Source organism: Podarcis muralis, chromosome 6 (genome assembly GCF_964188315.1).
Source record: "Podarcis muralis chromosome 6, rPodMur119.hap1.1, whole genome shotgun sequence".
NCBI classification, from domain to species: Eukaryota; Metazoa; Chordata; class Lepidosauria; order Squamata; family Lacertidae; genus Podarcis; species Podarcis muralis.
This window is the reverse complement of record NC_135660.1, coordinates 71979987-72002480: the sequence shown is the minus strand read 5'-3', so window position 1 is coordinate 72002480 and position 22494 is coordinate 71979987. Positions and strand designations below refer to the sequence as shown.

Sequence of the window (22494 nt, the reverse complement as noted above, 5' to 3'; positions counted from 1 at the left end):
CACTCCGGGTCACGTGGCCAGCGTGACGAAGCTGCAGCTGGCGAGCCAGCACCAGCGCAGCACACGGAAACGCCGTTTACCTTCCCGCTATAAAGCGGTACCTATTTATCTACTTGCACTTGGACGTGCTTTTGAACTGCTAGGTGGGCAGGAGCTGGGACCGAACGACGGGAGCTCACCCCGCCGCGGGGATTTGAACCGCCGACCATACGATCAAGTCCTAGGCACTGAGGTTTTACCCACAGCGCCACCCGCGTCCCTGAATTACTGTTACTGCATTCCTATTGCAGTTCAAGTCTCTTTGCTATGGTTGTTAAAGCTATTTGCATATTTCCATGGAACATACCTAAATGATAAGCTCTCAAACTTTATAATGTAAAGGTAAAGGACCCCTGGACGGTTAAGTCCAGCCAAAGGTGGCTATGGGGTGAGGCACTCATCTCGCTTTTCAGGCCGAGGGAGTCGGTGTTCGTCCACAGCTTTCCGGCTTATGTGGCCAATATCATTAAACCACTTCTGGTGCAACAGGACACCGTGATGCTTCCATTTACTTTCCTGCCGCAGTGGTACCTATTTATCTACTTACACTAGTGTGCTTTCAAACTGCTAGGTTGGCAGAAGCTGGGATAGAGCAATGGGAGCTCACCCCGTCACGCAGATTCAAACCGCCAACCAGCAAGCCCAAGAGGCCCAGTGGTTTAGACCACAGCGCCACCCGTGCTCCCTAATTTTATACTTCATCTTGTGTAGCGCAACTCAAACTATTAACAGTAGTAGGAGAAGAGTGGTCAGTCTTTCACTCTGGTAGCTCAGCTGTTGGTTCCAAGAATGTTGATTCTGCCACTTTACCAACAGGTTTGTTTTCTCCTATACATTTCCCACTAAACATATTCACAGAGTGTTTATTGTTATAAGAATGAAGGGAACCCCTGTAGGAAAGTATAATTTTTGTATTCTTAGTCACTGAGACAATTCATCTTTCTCACATATTTCCTGGAGTGCATTGATATTCCTCGTAATGAAAAAGATGCTTATTTAAGAATAGGTATGATTGCAAGAAATGAGTAAAGAATTATACAATAATGCCACATTTAAATAAACAGGATGGGATCGTGTACAGAAGGAATATTTAACTAAAATTGAATCTAAACATGCTGCTTTTTTAATACCAATCCTACACTTGTGCATGTTTGCTCATAACTCTGGCATAACCATCTTATAGTATCGGCCTTTTTCTTGATTTTCTCTAGTACAGCAACAAATGCAACCCACTTTCCCCCATTATGTTTCCTGTGTGAGTAATCCCAAGTCTACCTGCTATTTTAAGTAATTATTTGGTAATGCAGCATGTCTTGAAATTGGTGCACTACACTAATAATGCTGCTTTCAAATGTATCCCCCCCCCCCCCCGATCTAGCCTGAAAGATCTTTATGCTGAGGCAACAAATACAATGTACATTAGAATATTCACGTGTATCTATGTATGTATTCCTTCCAAATGTGGGCTAAACTGCTGCACCCACAAGAGACTGAAATATTCGTCTCATGGATCTGACATTTTGTCTGATTATAGTGCAGGTTGTAACCAGAAGATAATGGTATAATGAAATGACCTCAGGACAATTTGCACTTACTGCTGACATGATGAGTTCTCCGCCTAAATTCTGTATTTCAGCTTTAACTTGACTGCAGATTTTGAGCTGGTGGGAATACAGTTTGATCTGTTCTAGATAAGCCAGTAAGTCCTGCTTACATGATGGGTCTTGACACTAAAAAAAGAAGGAAAAAATATTTCATTTTGCTAGTAATTTTTATTTTTTGGAATACAGGTGAATCCAAATTCATACTTTGGGTGAGTCCAAGAGACCGCATACATATGGTAGTATTTTTTTAAAAAAAGGTTTTACTTGAAAAACAGACATCCATGCTACAAACTCCCGACATTTTAAACAATGGTTCTCTAAATATCTCACTTCTCCAACACCACCTATAAGGTGCATGCTACAAAAAACAATTTTGTTCTTAACTCAAATGAATCACATTCTCAAATCCTTGACCCTGACATGACTGGATTTTTTCATGTCCGGTTCAAGAGCACACATTGAACACCATGCCCTAGTCTAATCTTGCTCTTTGGTATCATCATTTGATTATGCCATGTTCCTTTTGCAAGAATATAATTATGATAACATTTTATTCTATTATATTGGTGGTAGAACCAATGTGGGTATAGTAGTTAGAGTGCTGGACAAAGATGGCAGAGACTGGGATTCAAATCCGTTCTTAGAAACATATTCAGTAACCTGAATATGTTTTCTAAATATTTTTAATATTTCTGAAATGAATATATTTAAAATAATTTAAGCCTAATTTGATGTACTCAAATTTGTATATAATACTCAATTTTTACTTCTTTTGGATTTTTTTTCTTGCTAGGTCTTATTTCCTTACATGTCAGCATATAATGTTCTACTGACTGTAAATTCTTTTTTTTTTTTAATTCCCAATAGCCTATTTTCATAACTTCAAATTCAAATATCCCAAAATTAAAACAAGCCTGCACTCTCAAAAAAACCTATAATAACCAATATTATTTTAATTTTTAAGATGGACAACTTTGTTTCATTAATTTTTTCTATTACAGCTATGGATTGTAGGAAAGTTGTACAAAATGGCTACCCAGTAGCCATTTTCCTCCCATGATGTCCAAAAAATGTAAAATTTTCATTACAAGGAATAAAAAAACCATAAATTTCATTCTTTGTCGAGAAAGAGCATGCCTTTGCAATAATTTTCAACATCAAAAACTTTGGGTTGCATCATGCCCACAAACTGTAAATTCAGGTTTTCTAAACCTAGTTTTTTCACCCAAAAAACTAGGCTACAAGTGCATTTATAAAAAAACAATTAGGCATTTATAAAATCTTTTGAGTGCTGGTGTATTTTTTTTCTGAAATCCTCATCATTTTATTGAGCTCTGTGTAAAATTTCAGAGATCTGATCATTGGTTATGGAGGAAAAAAATAAAATGTACACAAGGGTATTTTGTGCTGAGGGTCTTGAGGGACAGACAACACAGATTTGACAAAACATTGAAGTGCTATAAAATTAAAACCGTTTGAGGTGGGGGGGAATTAAGGGGGTTTCTTTCAACCACAAGGGAAGGGTGTACAGCAAATTTCATCAACATCCAATATGGAGGGTGACATGACCTCGTTGAAATGACGTGGAATGGCCCAATAATGAAATGAGTAGCAATGAGTAGCAGCACTAGAAGGTAGCACTTGATACATTGGATACTCATCTTCACAGCCCTGTAGATGTCCTGCTGCATCCTTCCTTTCTTTATACCTTCCAAGAACTTCTAAATGTAACACTTAGGTGTACTTAACAAATGCAAGGAGATGGCAGTTGCTGCTCCCTAAAATGTCCTCCTCCCCTAGTTGATGTCAGGACCAATTGGAGATGGAACAAGGCAACAGAGAATCTGGAGGTGTAAAGGGCTAAGGTAAAGTAGCTCCCAGTGACATTTAGCATCAGTCCAAACTTCTCTGCGTCCAGGCATCCATTAGTAAAATTAATAATGACATAGCTGACCTTCCTCAGTCTATGCAGTAATGAATATTTTTATGTGGACATTCTCAGGCAGACCTGTTGATAATATTTACTGTGCAAAAAAATACATGGGAGTGGCTGTTTTAAATAACTAGACTGCATTGCTCAATAATATTTTCAGCGCAGTGCGATGAATGATGACAGGCATTCCAATCCAGCATTTGGCATGTGTTGCTTTAAGATAAGCATATGGAATTGCACAGAGGAAACATGTGAGCTTGTATAAACTTTCATATTAATCTGGGCTACTGGGAATGGAGTTTGTAACTGGCTGGATGGTGTGTGTGTGTGTTTTGCATGGAGTGTGTGAAATTTGAATTTCTGCACATATTTCTGCCTTCCTGTATACTGGCAATGCATGTTTGGAACACTTTTATTTATTTCTGAACCACTTCTAGTTGAGATTCCTGCTTTGCAGGGGGTTGGACCAGAAGACCAGCTCTACAATTGTCTACAGTGATTCTAAGCATCCTGAAGTTAAGCTTTTACAATACAACAAAGCATGTATAACAACACACTAACAACAGTCTGTTTTGATATCACGCAGAATGGACCTTCTCATAAGATGGTACCTGCAGATTTCCCTCTTTTGCACAACATAGTGATTGGTTGGATAGGTAGATAATAGATATGCTTTTTCCACAACATGGAGTGATATTATAGTGTCACACTATCTCTCCCCAACCCCCTCTCTCAGTTCTATGTATTGCTATTTAAAAGTAAGCCCCACTGTGTTCAGCTGGACTTACTCCAAAGTAAATCCATAACATAGCCTGTGTGTGTGTGTGTGTGTGTGTGTGTGTGTTTATGTATTCTGATCCCCTTCAAAAGCAAAGGCAATGCTCTAAGCAGTATAATGCAGATTAAAATCACTGTTGTGTGTCATATGACCATTAGACACTACCAGTTGTCATGTTAGCTATTGTATGGTTACCATGATATTTCCTGTAGGAACAAGAATTCCTTTCATTCTAATGAGTGTCTGTCATCCAAATGATAACAGAATTAGCCATTTCATTTCTCACAATAAAAAGTAATGATCAAGTGGAGCTGAAATGGGCAGATTCACTGAAAACAATGGTAGAATATTCATTGATTTCAATGGGTAAAGCCATTTTACAGAATAGTTGGGGGGGTTTAGTTAATATAATTCCATAATTCAAAATGCTGTAAACTGCCTCAAGTATACATTATTTGGGTTTTGCTTTACTTCCATCTCATCACTTTCCAAGGACATAAAATTACTTTGCTGCTGTACTGATTCTAGTAATGGCTAGTGCTACAGATCATGGCCATAATCCAGTACGGATCAATGTACACTTAAGCCTATTAAAAACGAAATGTGCTGGATTGTCGCCCCGATACCGCTTTCAGTGGCTTCTCATCAAATGGTGCATACGTTGAAATTGTATTTAAGCTATTCGAAATAACACCCACGACTGTGCTTATTGTAATTATACAACTGTGATTTTTGTCTCAGTTATTTTATCATCAGCTAGTACCCTTTAATGGTAGTTTGGTGATATGCAACAAAATGGAATATAAATGAAGAAATAAATATCTTAATTACAGTTTGCTTTAAGTCTTTGGCTCCCACAGCACAGTGATGGTAGCATAAAGTGTCTTGTTATGGCTGCCGGGTGACTGTCCTTTGTTAAATTGATTACTTGCCTATAGTCAAAGATGATATTTTGGTGTTTCCTCCTGAATGGGCAATTTACTTGCAGGCTGGAGTTTGGGATCAGACTGGGACTATAAGGCAGTTGGCAGTTCTGAATTTGGGTGAAGTACCTGAGCCTGAAGTTCCCCTTCAGTTTTGCAGGTAGCTTGTTTCCAGTGCAAACAAAACTATCCTCTAATAGTGGGGAATAATATTTCTGGAATTTAAACAAATGAACTCTTAGCAGATTTATTTTTAGAGTTTTGTGAGTAAGGGTTGCTGACATATTTTAAACCTGCAATGAAAATGGGTTGTAACCTGAATGAATGTGGCCACTTGCATTGCACTGTGTCATATTTCTTTAACCAGAAATAAGAAGTAATGTTGTTTTTCCTGTAGATTTTCAAAATGGCCCCTGCTAAAGTGAATAATCTATACAATGTAGTTAATGTTAAGCCACAACACATATTTTTTCCCCAGAGGCAAAAATCCCAAAGCCTAATTCAAATGGTTTCACAGTTCTCTATTTTGATGATATGAGATTGTATGCAGCTTGAGTAAAAGTCATTCATTTGAAACTGCTCTACTTTATGAACTGGAAAAGGTCAAAGAGATGCAACAATGAGTCTTCATTACACAGTGATTGCTTATTTCAGCTGCTCTCTCGCTTTAGAAGCTACATGGGGAAAAGAAAAGAAGGGTTTGTTTTTCTAACTTGCATGTAATATGGGATACTGAAAACTCTTTTACATTATGGCCAAGGTGCTGATTGGGAAAGGGGTGTCAAGATAAAAGAGTCGTGCTTTGTGAGGTATTGTGAGTAATAAACTGATGTATTCTAATGAACGGACATTATTGGTTGTGACAAGAAGACCTGTAATGACTCTGTTATTCCCAGTTTAGGGAACCAGAGCGGGGAGAAACTATGAGAAAGGTATGTTCCATCCTGAGAACAATCAAACAATCCAGGCCCCAGTGGTTGGGGTTGTGTGCACATATCCAGGTGAGATAATTGCAGTGGTGCCTATCAGCTATTAAGAGACAAGTCTAGCACCCTCATCTGAATAGCCAATTTATGCTACTTTCAGTTTTCTCAAAGGCTACATGCACCAGCTGTAACAGCTGCACCAGGGAGCAAACTGCACATGCAGCACCCATTTGCACCCATTTGCTGGACTAGGGCAGATATTTGCACAAGGTGAGGACAGGGAAATGCTTAGAAAACTATAGACCATGCTAAGCATGTCCCTGCTTGCCTGTAAAGCATGGGAATGCTGTTTTGCATATATAAAAATAAGCTTGTGGAAGAGAGGAAGGATACCTATTTCCTTCCCTGGGTTGGCTGCTTTAAGCTGTTCTCCCTTAGCCTGGTTAACTTTCAGTATCAGCAGAGGCGGCGGCTTTGTTCATGTCCTGAGCTGTATATAAATGGAGAAGTGCATGTTCGTTAAACATACAAGGTACACTGGGGCACCTGGCTTTACTTCTCTACAATATTTGAATCAGGAGAGGCCTTGTAACCCCTGGACTTGATGGTGGGCTAGAGGAGGACCACTAAACTGACTCTGAATCCTGGCAAGATGGAGGCACTGTGGGTGCATGGATTCCATGTATGGATATTTGGTTAACTGGCTGCTTTGGAGGGAGTTGTACTCCTCAAAGAGCAGGTACATAGTATGGAGGTGCCCCTGATCCATCTTTGTTGCTAGAGGCCTAGGTAACCTCAGTAGCTGTGAGTGCTGGTAAGAAAATTAAAGCCATTGGGATAGCCTGACCGCAGACATCCATGTGCTTGTAACCTAAAGGCTGGATTACTGAATTGTGGGGCTGCCCTTAATGTTGGTCCAGAAGGTGCAAACTGCAATTGCTTGACTTCTTGTTTCAGCAAGGTACTGCCAAGACATTACACCACTGTTGATAGAATTGCATTGGTTCCTAATTAGCTTCCAGACTAGGCTCAGGGGGCTGGTTTTGGTGTATAAAGCCTTATACAACTTGGGATCAGAATACCTGAAAGATTGGTTCACCCCTTATATACCCAGTTGTGGCACCTACTATTTGGAATTCCCTCCCCTTCAATATTAGACAGGTGCCATCTGTCATCATTTTGGAGCCTACTCTTTCTATTTCAACAATCCTTTTAAATTGAGATATTTCCCAGTCTGCATCTGCATTGGAATGGTTTTTAAGAAGTTTTTATTGTTTTGTGGCTTGTATTTTGCCTTCAGGAGCTCTTTCGGTAGGAAGGATGGTATATAAATATGCTAAATAGCATTAAAGAAATACTATACTATACTGTGGTACCTCGGTTTTCAAACGTCTCCGTTGACGAATGTTTCGGACCTTGAACGCCGTAAACCCGGAAGCAAATGCTTCGGTTTTTGAACATGTCTCAGAAGTCGGACTGGAAACTCAGCTTCTGCTGAGTGCAAGACCTTCAAGCCTAGCTTGTCGACTATTGAGTTTTGTTTTTCAAACGTTTCGGAACTCGAAAAGTCTTCCGGAACTGATTGCGTTCAAAAACTGAGGTACTGCTACTGAGTGAACTGGTGGCAGCACAATCGTAAAGTTTAGTTTATACTAAACAAGTATCCTTGATATGTAGCCTTTTATTTTTAGACTAGCTAGACTGCATCTGAAAAGTGAACGAATTCTTATTCCTGATATAAGAGAAAATAAATTAATGTGTTGTTTCTTCTTCCATTTTAATTTAACTGCACATCAATTCCAGTGTACAGCTTATACTAATTCAATTGAAAAAGTAGGGTAACATTGAGGTAACATCTCAATGAAACAATGGAAAATTTTATGAAAGGAGTGGCGGGGTTTTAAAGTCATTTGACCAAGACAGTTCATTGGCAAATATTGATGTGGCTTATGTACTCCTGGTATAATAGTTTACTATGCCACAGTTTGCCAGCTGTGATAATTCTTCGGTGTTCCTCTGACACAGAAACTAGACTTTAGATGAAGGGAGCCACAAATACAAAGAATATGAAGGTATGAAGCATGGTAACAGTTGTATTCATCAACTACTGTGTTAACTACTGTATTCAAATTATTATACATACCTGATTAGAAATTAGTCTTGCAAGCATATCCATTCTTGATCCTGACTCTGAGATCATTTTTGCTGCATTAATAACATCTGATGTATTCTTCAGTGGGCCTCTACCCCTTAAAAAAGAAAAGCAATAAATATAATGAATTAAGTATGTATTGCAATTAGTGATGTTAAGTTCTTGAGAATAATCTTTTGGACAATATTCTTGAGAATATTCTTGATTAATGAGAATATTAGAGAATTTTCATTTAAAATAGAATATTTATTTTAATGCATTGAAAATGATATAATTTTAATGCGTTGAAAATTAGTTAATATACATGTTTATTCATAAGTAAACTTGTTCAGATGGCAACCAAAAACTGTACAGATACTTTTATTCAATGGGGCAATGCAGTGAATTCACATTCTTTGATTTTTTACACCAAACTTGAAATTGAAAATTCAATGTGAATGACGTACCGTATTTTTCGCACTATAGGACGCACCGGTCCATAGGACGCACCTAGATTTGGGGGGGGGGGGGATAAAGGGGGAAAAATTATTTTCCCCCCCTGCCAGGCGCGGGGCTGGGGCGGGGGAAGCCCGAGCTTCCCCCTCCCCCAGAACGGGACCCAGAGCCATGCCGAAGCTGCGCGCAGCTTTGGCATCGCTCTGGGAGCTTGCGGGGCTGGGGGAGGAGGAAGCCCTCCGCCAGCCTCCAAACCATGTCGGGAGACAGCGGGATGGCGCGCTGCGCCTCTCCCGCTGTCCCCCGAGTTTGCGGGGCTGGCGACGGGGAGGAGCAGGCTTATCCCCCCCCCCGCCAGCCTTCTAACCAAGTCGGGGGACAGCGGGAAGGGCGCGCTGCGCCTCTCCCGCTGTCTCCCGAGTTTGCGGGGCTGGCGACGGGGAGGAACAGGCTTATCCCCCCCCCGCCAGCCTTCTAACCAAGTTGGGGGACAGCGGGAAGGGCGTGCTGCACCTCTCCCGCTGTCTCCCGAGTTTGCGGGGCTGGCGACGGGGAGGAGCAGGCTTCTCCCCCCCACCAGCCTTCTAGCCAAGTCGGGGGACAGCGGGAAGGGCGCGCTGCGCCTCTCCCGCTGTCCCCCGAGTTTGCGGGGCTGGCGACGGGGAGGAGCAGGCTTCTCCCCCCGCCAGCCTTCTAACCAAGTCGGGGGACAGCGGGATGGCGGCGTTCCGCCTCCCCGCTGTCCCCCAAGCTTGTGGGGCTGGCGGTGGGGCTCTCCTGAAGCCTGGAGAGCGAGAGGGGTCGGTGCGCACCGACCCCTCTCGCTCTCCAGGCTTCAGCGAAAGCCTGCATTCGCACCATAGGACGCACACACATTTCCCCTTCATTTTTAGAGGGGAAAAAGTGCGTCCTGTAGTGCGAAAAATACGGTATATTTACCATCAGCTTTGAATTCTAATTATGTTGTGTATGTATTAAATGTAGCTTTTAAAGTAAAAGGAATATTAAAAAAAAACCTCAGGTCCGCTACATGAGTACGTTCTTTAATAAGCATATATACACGGTACAGTATTTTCAGTACAACACTAATAAAATTGATATAAAGTGGGGGGAATCTAGAAAACTTTCTTACTGGTTAGCAGGTCAGCACTGTTGACATATAGGGAAACTTATTGTTTAGTAAAGGAAACAGTGAAAATACATAAGCACAAACCTACTTGTCACTTGCAAGTATCAAATTAAAAAGTAAAACATGTTTTATAGTTAAAGTTAGACCATTCTAGGGTGATGGCACCAGTAATTGTCAAGTTAAGGTTTGGTATAAGGAAACTCAGTAGTTTAATCGTATTTTATTCTTCTATTAGAACATGTACATGTTATAGGACAAGTCAAAGAATACAATTGGCGTGTTAAAAGTTTGATAAAAGTAAATTCAGTAATAGGCTATCTTGTGCTTCTAATAGCTCTAACACTTAATAACTGTTTTGGTGACTTAAAACACAGCTTGATAAACAAAACTATATGCATACATATAAAAAAGAAGCCATTAACATTAAATATATTATCATTATATGATAATATATTTCCGTATGTCAATCTCTGGTAAATGGCACCTTGTACCATTGAATGGCACTGTAAAAACCAGTTACTGGCACTAAATAAAAATATAAAAGAGTGCTTTGTGGGAGATGTGTGTGCTCTGGGCCACTCTTATCATGAATGGCGCTGTGGTTTAAACCACTGAGTCTTGGGTTTGCTGATCAGAAGGTCGGCAGTTTGAATCCTCGCGACGGGGTGAGCTCCCATTGCTCTGTCCCAGCTCCTGCCAACCTAGCAGTTTGAAAGAAAGCCAGTGCAAGTAGATAAATAGGTACTGCTGCGACAGGAAGGTAAACAGCGTTTCTGTGCGCTCTGGTTTCTGTCACAGTGTTCCGTTGCGCCAGAAGTGGTTTAGTCATGCTGACCACGTGACTTGGAAAGGGACAGTGTAACAAACCCACCAGCTAGGCTGCCAGAGCAAGGGCACCCCCTTGCCAGCTACTGCAGGCAACCCTTGCCACTCAGCCTCCTGTTGATGGCAGCTGCCAGGCCGCACACTTTGGCAACGTCTCATAAGATTCAGGGCAGCGTCTGCAGTAAGTGATAGCTGCTGGTGCGGTGGTCGTGGGTCCTGACTTTTCTCAGGTGGCAAAATGGCTTGGTCTGATCCTCAGTAAAGTTGTGGAGAATCTATAAATGGCATCTCGGGGAGTATAGGAAGTTTTGGTAACTGAGTGCAAGAGATTATCAATAAGTAAGTGATTACAGTGGTACCTCGGGTTAAGAACTTAATTCGTTCCGGAGGTCCGTTCTTAAGCTGAAACTGTTCTTAACCTGAAGCACCACTTTATCTAATGGGGTTTCGTGCTGCTGCTGCACAATTTCTGTTCTCATCCTGAAGCAAAGTTCTTAACCCAAGGTACTATTTCTTGTTTAGTGGAATCTGTAACCTGAAGCGTCTGTAACCTGAGGTACCACTGTATGTGACATTTTCCTAGTCCCGTGTCATGCCACATTTACCTCAATATGTGACTATTAGTGCCACTCATCTACACTTAAATTGGTCAAATCTAGAAATGAAGGAACAGTACATCTTAAACACAAGAAGAACCATTCTGCAAATGCCACACTTTCAATTATTCTAATAAATGAATGCTCCCGGAGACAGATTCACAGTGAATTATAAATTATCCAGTAGAATCTGGTTTTAGCCATTCAACTCTTTGATTGAGGGGAAAGAGATCATACCTTTCTAATTATGTTCTGCTCAAAAGCAAACAATGCAGCTAACATTTCATGCAGGCAAGTATTGTAATGATTCCCTGGACGTCACCAGGAATAAAGTTTAGAAAGTATAGCCTGATAATTTCATTTTCTAGGGGACCCAATAGAATAGCTCCTGGCCTGTCCCTATTGCCCCTAGGTCATCACTGTGGCATTATGTTAAATTTAGTTATATTTGAACTGCAGTGGTACCTTGGGTTATGTTACCTTTGGATAACATAACTTTCAGGTTGCGAATGTGGCAAACCCAGAAGTGTATACTTCCAGGTTTCTGCGCAGAAGCGCACCGCACACATGCACAGAAGCAGTGCCTCTTGTTGCGGACTTTTCAGGTTGCGCATTGACCCCCAGAATGAATTAAGTTCGTATCCAGAGGGTCCACTGTGTACTTTGCTCTTTCCTTCCTAGTACAGCAGCAGCAACAGTTTCTGAGAGTGCAGGTTTGTCCTCATCCTCTGCTACCTACTTCCCTGATCCCATCAGCATCATGGCCCTAGAGACCCGCAACCTATCTGTTATTCAGGGGTGGCTGCCCCATTTTGTCAACTCAGGCTAAATGGGAATTGCCACCTCTTGGCCCTGCCCAGGCATGCCTCCCTTCTGCCACCACCACACCCTAGCTCTTGCCAAAGTCAGCAGGAGCCAGAGAGTGCTCCCCTAAGTGTTGCCTGCATTGCAGAGTGCCGAGTGGCAAGCAGCATAGATGAATGTCCTGGCTCTTGCTGAACTCAGTGGGAGCCAGAGCGTTCGGCCTGGGGGTAGGGAAGATGAGTGGCAATGCACACTGGGATGCCTCCTTGATGGTGGCACGGATGAAGCACCACCTCTTGCACTTCCACCACCTGAGGCTGGCACTTCACCTGCGTCATAGGTGGGCAGGCTCTGCTGTCATTTTTACAAAGACAGCTTAGGAACAAGCTGAGAGCCTCACCTAGTGCTTCTGCTTGCTCATTTTTCATCCTCAAGTGAAGTAGACCAAGGACCTTCTAAAGCTAAATCCTTCCTCTGCACTGGGCCTTTGTTTGATTTTCATTCAAGACGGCTTTTCCTAATTCTTAGTCACAGTGTGATAGATTTGAATGCCACTAAGAGAGAAGAAGGAATAAAAAGGAACAGTACATTTCCTACTAAGTAACATATTGCCCTCAGAATATTCTGGTTTTGTATTACACATAGATTTGCATTATCTTGGGTGCTTGTTTTTTTAAAGGTCATTCAAATTGTCATATTGTGAATACAACTTCAGAACTCCTAAAAATATTTTTTTAAAGAAAAGAAAAAGATGTGGCAACTTTTAACTAATATATATTTGCATAAAATGCTACAGAGAAGCTTTAAAAAACTGTTAGATGTATTCAATTTAAATCAAGGTCAATGAAGAAAAATTGTATTGTATTTCAGCATGTGTTGTAAGGCATGCTGAAATAGAATCTGAAAGGAATTTGAAAACTTTTAGCAAACAAGAATTATTTTTTGTAACTGCAAAAGGTTTCATCAGTTGATCTCTCCCCCCCCCCCCACCGGCTAGTTGTAGGTAAATAATACTTTTGCTAGGGGTAAATTCTTATAAACTGAAATAGCTGATGGACCTAGAAACACATTTTCTTTCAAAACTGCTGCTTTCTCTCTCGCTTCTTCCACCTTGCTATTTTTGGCAGAGACAATGAATGAGCAGGAATAGGGTGGGTAGGTGTCCTACTTTACAGAGGACATTCCTCTGTTCAAGGGGCTGTCTGGTCCGAGTCCAGTTTAGAGTTAAAGAACCATACGAAAGAAGAACAGCAGGATCTAAAAGTAGCCCATGGGCAGGTGGCATTCCTGGATAGCAGACTGAGCAGCCACATGGGTCATCTCTTCCTCACTATGGTGAGATTCCTGTATTTCAATTTAAATTAAATTATTTCTAATTTTGCATCTGTACATATATATCAGCACTTGTAATTTTTGCACATTTTTGTGCCTTTTTTTAATGAAGAATGTTTTCTTTTTTATGATCCATGAGTGGCCATTCTAAGGATGAACTTTAAACACAAATGGGCCATATTTAAGCAATATCATTCTGCTGTTGCCAATTGCTCTGAAGCATTAAGATTACATACGAAGTTTCTACCTAGAAACAGACCATTGTGACTCAACCATTTCACAAATGCAATTAATTTGGGGAGTGGGAAAGACAATGGGAGAGACTCTAGCAGGTGCAAATGAACAGGTGGGAAAGGGGGGAAGGATATAGGCAAACTATTGAGGGGTGAGATTTCTGCTTCACTCCAAAATATGGTCCATCCTCTGTTTTTCTCTTACTTGTGGATACAATAAATGCCAAAGAGACACTGGAAAGGCTTCTATAGGAAAGTGTGGGAGTAATAAAGGCAAAAGGTGTGAATTTTATTTTATTCATTTAAAGTCAGTAGCATTCAAGTTTGTGAAAATTATGTGAACACAATGGGCAAAATCTGGCAGAAGTTAAGTAACGACTAAGCCTTAGGGGTGGAATCAAATGGGTGTTGCTCTGCTAATGGAAGGGTAGCTATCCATCAATGGACTGGGCAAGGAAGCAATTTTTGGTTATCCCTTCTCCCTCCTGCAGCCCCCCAATTTGATCTGGAGGATTGGGAGACCTTTAGGGGCAGGGGAGAGAAAAATTTGCCCCCCCCTTTCAGTTAAGAATGCCCTTCTTTCTGTGGGAAGACACCCATTTGACCCCAACCATTCAAATCATGACTAGATTGTGCCTGATGTGCAGTTGGCAATTGTAGCTACTTAAGTCGAGATAGAGATCTGTTCACTCTAGACTATGTAACTACAGGAGTGGGAAAGGATTAGAAATAACCTTTGCAGAGGGATGTAACTCTCACTGACATTAAACCCTTTAAATATAACACTTTGCTAGTTGAATATGTTCTGTCATTTAAAGCAATTTTTCCTACCGGGATCATCTGCTATCAGTGCTTCTTTCTTTCAGACACAGACGTTGAGATATTTCATGTTGGTTTCAAGCTCAATGTCTCTTATCTTTGTTAGATCTCACTGTGACTCCCTCAGGATTCAACAAGGCTTGCAAAATAAATAACTAAACATACCTGCACTTCTCCTTCTTCCTCTGTAAATAACTCTGTCAGCTATTCCCAACTTTTCTGTTTTGAAATAGTGCTTGTATTTTGTCATTGAAAAGACAAATGCCTCGTGAGCATTTATTTTCATGACTAAGATAGCAGACTCCTATACCCTGGCCACTAAATGGGCCTTGGGGCAGAGTCTGGCAGGCTTAGAAGCAGACACACAAAAAGTATTTGATGGGCATTTCAGACCTCCATTTTGGTTGAATGTCAGTTTTACTGGATGGACTAAATGTATGTGGCAAGGTGGGACAATGCTTTTGTACCTGAAAAGGGTGGGGTTTGAGCTGAATCCTGGAAAGAACTTGTTTACCAAACAAATGCATGCCATTTGCAGTTTTCAAGAAAGATTAATGTCACTTCTGGATCCTAGAGAGATGAAAACTTTTGTTGGGGGAGGACAAGAAAAATGAGGGGGCTGACTCCTCCCATTTTTGTATTTTTAACTTGGGCCATCACATCTCTGTTGGCGCCTACTGGAAATTGTCCAAAGGATGATTCAAGGGCAACAGAACTTCCACATCCTTCCATCCAATATGAAGTTATGTCTGCTCTGTGCTGGGTTAACTAAAACTCCTGACAACAGTTAAACATAAAATTATCTTTTCTAGCGTAATAGGGTAATAGCGTAATAGGGTGCCTCTGATTTATGCTTCCTAGTTGATCTCCCCCCCCCCCCCCCATTTGAATCCATTTTGAGGAACAGGTGTACAAATGTTTTCTGATACTTCTGTTGATCTGGAAAGATGTACCAAATTTCAAAGGGGAAGTGAGATTTTGTATAACTCAAAATTCTGAGGCATGGATTAAAATCACACGTTTCCCATGTGGCTTATTTCCCATCCTTAAAGGAATGGAAAAGTGGGGAAATAAGGTGCTGCAGGGGCAAAAACCAAGTGAGGGGAGCCTGTTATTTCCCATGGGGGGCCTTCATGGGAGAAGTGCTTTTCCCATCCCCACCCTTGTTTTTGTTTTTGTTTTACCCTTCTCCAAATGTTGCCCCTTTTTTGTGCAGTGGATCACCAGTATCAGGGACCACAGGGGCAAAAACTAAGGAAGAGGGAGCCCATTCACAGGTTTTATCAAGCTGCATAAGAACACATATAAAAATGGCTGTTGTGTTATGAGAGTCTGCATATGATCCTCTGTTAAATTCATATGTTCATTTTTCTATGTCAACATGCTGAAGGTACACTCTGTTTGCAGCTCACACTTATTTACCTTAAAGCAAATCCTACTGATTTCAATTGAATTTATTTCCAAATAAGTGAGTTTAGTAATGCACACCAACAGCGATTACAATTTGAACTATACTAAAATTATTTTAAGATCAGACATAGGAGGGAAATTAGTTCTTCATCTCAACCACAAGGTAGCAAAATGAAACAGAAGATCAGTTTATATTAATCTGATTCCCTGGAGTGTCTAATATGCCTTTTGAAAACTGCAAAAACAAATATTTTTGCATTGATAATAATAAAAAGTGATTAGAAACAAATGAATGCTTTTCTCCTAATTTTTTAACATGAATGAGAATGAAAGAGAGCAATTCATGGCCTGCACAACATTTACAAACTCCTACTGTGAGACGGGCAATCTCTGTCAGGTAGGAAGGAACCCTTCTAGAGAGAAGTAGCATTTTTGAAAGAGAGCATTTATTCTGAAAGAATGAAGTGAAGTTATCTGGGTTAAATAAATTATACACCTAAATGTAATTGAGCAATCAGCATGTTTATAACTGATGGTCTATAAACAGCTGACCTGCCTTTTTTAACATCATGTTGCTTCTAATCTTGTTACTCAAATGACTTCAGCAATTGTAAGAAAATGTTATTAGTGTGCACTTTTGCTTTTAAATCTTTTTGGTCAACACTATTAAACTGTATTTATGACTGAGACAGTTGTAACATTGGATAATATAGATGTTACTGACCAGCTAACTTGCCACAGGATTCCCCCCACAGTATTTCAAGATGGCAATAGGGACCCTCCTGGAGGGATGTAAGGAGGGCATCATTTCCATTCTGCCATGGAATCATCTATTCTGCTACTTTTCAGCTTCCGTTAAAAACATTAATGGATCTCACTATCAGCTATGGCTGAAACTTATGTGATTAATTACATAAATAAATGCAATACATTTCAACAGGGAACACAATGTAGAAAATAACACAATTATTTGTGTAATGTTTGCACACTAAAGAATCACGATAGTGAAGACTGCTTGTATTGGCTCCCGTGATTTCCATTCCTCATCATGGACAAACATTTGAACTGTGAGAATCTCCACTCTCATTCCCTTTTCTGATGGAATTTGCTACCATCCCTACTCACCTGTGAATGTGTAGTGAGAGATTTTTCAGAGTTAAGATAGCAAGTGCCACAATAATAATAATATAGTGCGCAAATATATTGCAGATGGCTTCTGGAAACCAAAGGCAATCCACAGACTACAGTATAAATACATGCATGTATGTGTATAATGTTACTCAGTTAAACATTCAATTTGGTGAATTTAACAACAATTTAAATAACACGTCATCATAATTTTGGGAATTTCCCTGGGAAGAGGAATTGAGGGGACTTGGTGTTTCTAACAACTCTCAGAACCCTTAACAAACTACAGTTCCCAGGAATCTTTGGAGGAAGACATGGCTGTTTAAAGTGCTGTAAACTTTTGTGCAGATGGAGGAGCCTTTATGAAAAAGGTGTCATCCCACCTTTTATTTAACCTGTTGGGGGGTTGTTGTTGTTTAAGCCTTAGGATAGCTGGCTGCACTTCACTTCCCACAGCTAACTGTATAGAATTCAAAAATTAAAATTAATTGTTCCTGTGAGAAGGAGGAAGAGAACTGTTCCTGTGAGGAAAGCCCTTCCCTCCCTCTTGTCTGAAAATACTGAGCTCAACTTAGCTGCCTCCGAAGCCTGTAGGCAAGGGCAGTTTCAGTTTCATTAGGCATGCAAAAATGCCAGGGAGCGCTCTCTGCTCCACTTTGCTCAACTTCATTTGAGATATTGTGTTAACGAAAGCAAAATAGAAAGCAAACAAAATTAAGTTTTAATATTGTATCATAGCTGTCTGCCCTGAGGCTGAGATTCAAAGCTACATAGCAATTTAAAGCCAGAGGGGGCTGGGTAGAAGGAGAAGCGCACTGATTGGCCCCATGCTGGCCAAGTGACATTGCAAATCCATCACGCAAGAGTGTGACTCACACAGAGAAGCCAGGCCACAGGGCTTTGTTGGAGGATGCCACAACTCGGCCATACGCAGTCAGGAGAACTCGGGTGCGGTGGGAAAACAATTACTAAACGGGGCTGTTGCTCTGAGCTCATGTCTGCTGCTATTTCTAGGTTGTTTCCTCCAGGGTTTGCTTCCCAAATCATAACCCTCATGTTCTCAATCTTGTCTCTTTATTTTACTCCTCCCTCACTTTTACCTTGTTATGCTTTTATTTTGATCACATTTACTTTTGCTCTGCAGCTTCTAGTAATCTCCCTGTCTCAGTCTGTTTGTGGATAATTCTACCCCATATTCTTTCCCCTTTCCAAGCTGCTGGGGTTAGCTGCCTTCTGTTGGGGTTCCCCTAGGTTCCCTATGAGTTGGGGTAAGTGGCACTTCTAAAAGGGGAGCACTGTTGCTCTTTCCGACATAACTTCTCTTTCTACTCCCACATCCTGCTCCTCAGTGTGTGCTGCCTCCCTCACTAACCATCTGCCTTACTTATTTCTCTTGCTCTTTTACCCTGTTCCCAACCCTAACCCTGCGGAAAGCCATCTAATTAGACTTTAATTTGATTTTGACCTGTTTTTAGGAGGTAATTTAATTATTGTTTGATTTTATACCAATGTTATATACATGATGTTAGCCGCCCTGAGCCAGACTTTGGCCGGGGAGGGCGGGATAAAAAAAAAAGTTTATTATTATTATTGTTATTATTCTTTAGTACTCATAAAGGATAAGGCTATCAATACCTATGCTCTACCTCCACTATCGGAGGCAGTATTCACTCAGCTTTGACTTCTTCCCACAGGCATTTCGCCGGTCACTGAGGACATTTGCTCTTGTGTTGATGATGCCTGCTTGAAGGGGAGGAACTGGCCATAGTGACCTCATGCTGATGTCGCCCACCTGGATGGGAGAGAAACTGGCTAGCATGCCCCTTGCCCCATCCATCTGAAGGAGAGAGAGAAAAGACTGCTCTCCATGCCCACGTGTTGCCAGCCAGAAAGGTACCTTTGTGCCCTGGACCATACTTTACTATCCCAGCATCACAAATGCAAGTATAATTTATATTGTATTTATTATTATATTCCACCATCCCTCAAAGGAGCTCAATGCAGCACATGTGATCTTTCCCCTCCCATTTTGTTTCCTCACAACAACCCTGTGAGGTAGGTTAACCTGAGGCAGTGACTGGCCCAAATCCTGGCAGTGACCTGCATGGCTGAGTGGGGATTTGAACCCTGGTTTCTCAGGTTTCAGAGCTTTAAATGTATGGCGTGGCTTTAACTAAAGTGTTGTGGTTGCTCATTTTAATTGTGAAGCTCTTCATAGCTTCCTGGCCTTGCCACATTTCTCCTGCCCTTAAAGTTAAACCTTCTAGCTCTCTGCAGCCTCCTAGCACCACATTTTCTGGAATGCTCATGGGAGCAAGAGTGCATCGTAAAAGCTTTATCCAACCCTCATTAATTGCCAAATAAAGATGGGGGGGGGGGAGTACCAGCTCTACTGAAAAATACAGAAAGCGATTATTATCTTCAATTGTGATACTGCAGGGGGTGTGAATATTGTAAGTGGGTTGCTGAGTTCTGAACTTAATCTTTTTGGCTTTTAAGATCATTTTGTGGCTTTTCAATGTAAAACCCAGTATCAAAACTGCTTGTGCAATTTGCAAGAGACTTGGATATATGCTGTTACGTTTATTTATTTAGAATTAGATTTAATCCTTTGCATGCAAGTAAATTCTCTCTCTCAGCTGTCAAACTCAGCTCTAATAATAAGTTGGCTAAAGGAATGACAAGCCCAATCTGTTCAGCAAGAATTACAAAATTCTTTTCTGTGGTCTCTAGTCAGCCACAGAAAAATAAGATTATGTGAATCAGCTTCCAGTGTCATAGAGGCACAAACAAACCCTGACATGGTATATTGATGTGTTTTGCAAATAATGCTAAAATAACATCAGCAACAAAATAATGTCAGTAAAGACAGATATCTAGGAAGCATAATTTTGCTAGAATAGAGCAAGAACAGCCTATGATCAAGTAAGTCATCTACTCCTGTACTGAAAGAATATCCAACAGGTGACTTTCTGCCTTCTTTTTAATAGCTAAGAGCACAAGTCAGCCCAACACTTTGAAGTCCCACATATTTTAATGAGATAATTTAAATTCTACTCTTTAAATCTCTCGGATTGAAATCTGGGGGCCTTAATGGTGCACAGCTTTGGGCTGGACCGTAACTTACGCTAGTTTCAATACTGCACACTCTACCTACCTATTTATCTATCTAATTATAAGAAACAACTATCATTATATACAACCAATGTATACTGCCAACAAGAACACTAGTTTTCCTCTTTCCTTTTGCGTTATGGGGGGAAGTGCAGGTTTTGCAAGCTACAGCTTCGCTCTAATCAGCATCTACTCTCTGGTGCCCATCGTTGTTTCTGCCAATAATGCACCCTTGGAACAAGATTGCGCTATGATTATTGCCATTGGTGCTAATAGCACCTGCTGAACCGTCAGTTTTATACTTTGAAACAGGGGTGGGGAACATGTGGCCCTCGTGATGTTGTGATCCCACATCATCTAGAGGGCCATGGGTTCCCAGGCCATATTATCAAACTAGAGTTTTTTAGGAAAGGAAAAGTCACAGTTGGTCCTGGTAACCTCTCATGGCTGAAAACACCTGAGGTTGGGGTTTTGTTTTGTTTTTTACCTATGTACCAAATTGGCCAGATTTTCATCCTCCCACTTAACTACACCCATATCTAATGAAAAGACGATCTAAACCAGGACAAATAATATATGGGAGATAAAGGGGAGCAAGAAAAGCATTAGAAAAATAAATTTTGCTGTTCCTAAGGCAGCTGATTTCATTTATAAGTAAAATATATTAAGAATTTTAGTTATTTAACAGATTAACCCACCTTTCTACCACTTAGATTTTGAAGATGGCTAACAAACAGTTCCTTTCAGTCTTGGGGGATGGACTTCCACATCTACTCCTTCTCCTCTAGAACAAATCAAAGGACTCCCTCACCTTATCATGCCATGAGAGTGAACCAACACCTCTGCTCTTGCTCTCCAATTATGAGCTCCCCACCCTAGTTCAAGGACACAACAGATAATAGGAGGAGATCAGGACAGCTCCCATCACACAGCTTTTGCTCAGGCAGCTGCCACAATGGCAGTGAGAATCTTAATTGGTTATAGTATTCCGGTCCCCCAAATACTTTTATTATGAGCTTGCATCTGAAGGCAGCCCTGTATCGAAAAATTTTCAATGTCTGATCTTTCACAATTTTTTAATGTGCTGTAAGCTGCCCAGAGTAGCTGGGGAAGCCCAGCCAGATGGGTGGGGAATAAATAACAAAAATAATAATAATTATTATTATTATTATTACTATTATTATTATCCAGTCCTTTCCTCTAATATTAAATTCTCAAGCTTTCTTGAGCCCACTTCTTATGTTCTCCTGGTAATGTGGGGTTGGACAAGGACTGCAGAAATTGCCTACTTGCACAGCTAGCTGGTTCTAAGAAGTGCCACCCGCAAGGTTTAGGTGAATCTTAAGCATCCCACACCACCGTCACACTCCTAAATTTAGATATTTAATCCCTGGTGTTCAGTACATTGGTTCAAGCCAGTAAGGTGGCAGTAAGATGTTAACTGCATGTGGTGTGACTTGAGCCTGAGTAGAACCATACATGGAACTCGCTTAAAAGATTTTTTGAAGTCTATAAAGTCTTTTGCCCACTTACCTGGAAGTAAGCCCCACTGAACTCAATTGGACCTGTTTCTGAGTAGATAGGTTTGTTGTTAAAACAATATAGACTTCCAGCAAACCTGAGTTCTCCTTGTTTACTAAACAGCTTACTCACTTTGGGTAAGTTGACTAAATAAGCTAAACTCATTTCCAAGGGTGTGGATACCACCTACAGCATATAGGCATAAATCTTTTCTGAAAGAGCAAGTTCAGTTTAGAACTGAGCTCAAACAAAAAAAGCACAATTTGGATGAGTGTCAGAATTATGTTTAAACCCCGCTGCAAGAACAAGTTCCAAAACTTCCTAAAATACTTCCCTCGTTCATAAATCCACAGTTAGCAACTGAAATGGAACAAAATAAAAACAAATAAATTGCAGGATAGGTAATGTAATTAACCGCACAGTGAAGGAGTCGCGTGAATTTGCATTTGATATGTTCTTGGAACATCTGTTATGCAATAGTGACAGGTGTTTATTAATATGGATGTCTAATCACATTTCTAGGTCGCTAATGCCTCAGTAACTCATCTTTCAAATATGTATATCTTTCATTATACATTACAATCACTTATCAAAATATTTTACATTTATCTTTTGCACATGACTACTTTTGACCTATCAGGAAAATGTGTTTCTTTTGAAGGTTAATGCACTGTTTTAATTTAATCATTTGATATGACAAAATTTAATAATATAGATAAAGGGTACCATACATTAGTTCTGCTTGTGTCCATAGAGCCCAGCGGCTAGAGGGGTTTCCTATGCTCAGTGATAT

The 22494-nt window shown here is 40.7% G+C and overlaps 1 protein-coding gene and 1 long non-coding RNA gene across 9 annotated transcripts in view; one reads left to right on the top strand and one right to left on the bottom strand.

Moving 5' to 3' along the window:
- Positions 1–22494, bottom strand: part of CTNNA3 (catenin alpha 3) — a 554150-nt gene that overhangs the window by 11063 nt on the left and 520593 nt on the right. For all 3 annotated transcript variants that reach the window (XM_077930540.1, XM_077930541.1, XM_077930542.1), the window contains 2 exons: positions 8347–8452; positions 1635–1769 (listed from right to left, as the gene is read on the bottom strand). In XM_077930540.1, the coding sequence (XP_077786666.1) occupies positions 1635–1769; positions 8347–8452 (241 nt within the window). The remainder of the gene's footprint in view (positions 1–1634; positions 1770–8346; positions 8453–22494) is intronic.
- Positions 1–22494, top strand: part of LOC114597177 (uncharacterized) — a 229035-nt gene that overhangs the window by 183126 nt on the left and 23415 nt on the right. For all 6 annotated transcript variants that reach the window (XR_013393275.1, XR_013393276.1, XR_013393279.1 and 3 more), the window contains one exon: positions 18761–18959. This is a non-coding gene — a long non-coding RNA (uncharacterized LOC114597177). The remainder of the gene's footprint in view (positions 1–18760; positions 18960–22494) is intronic.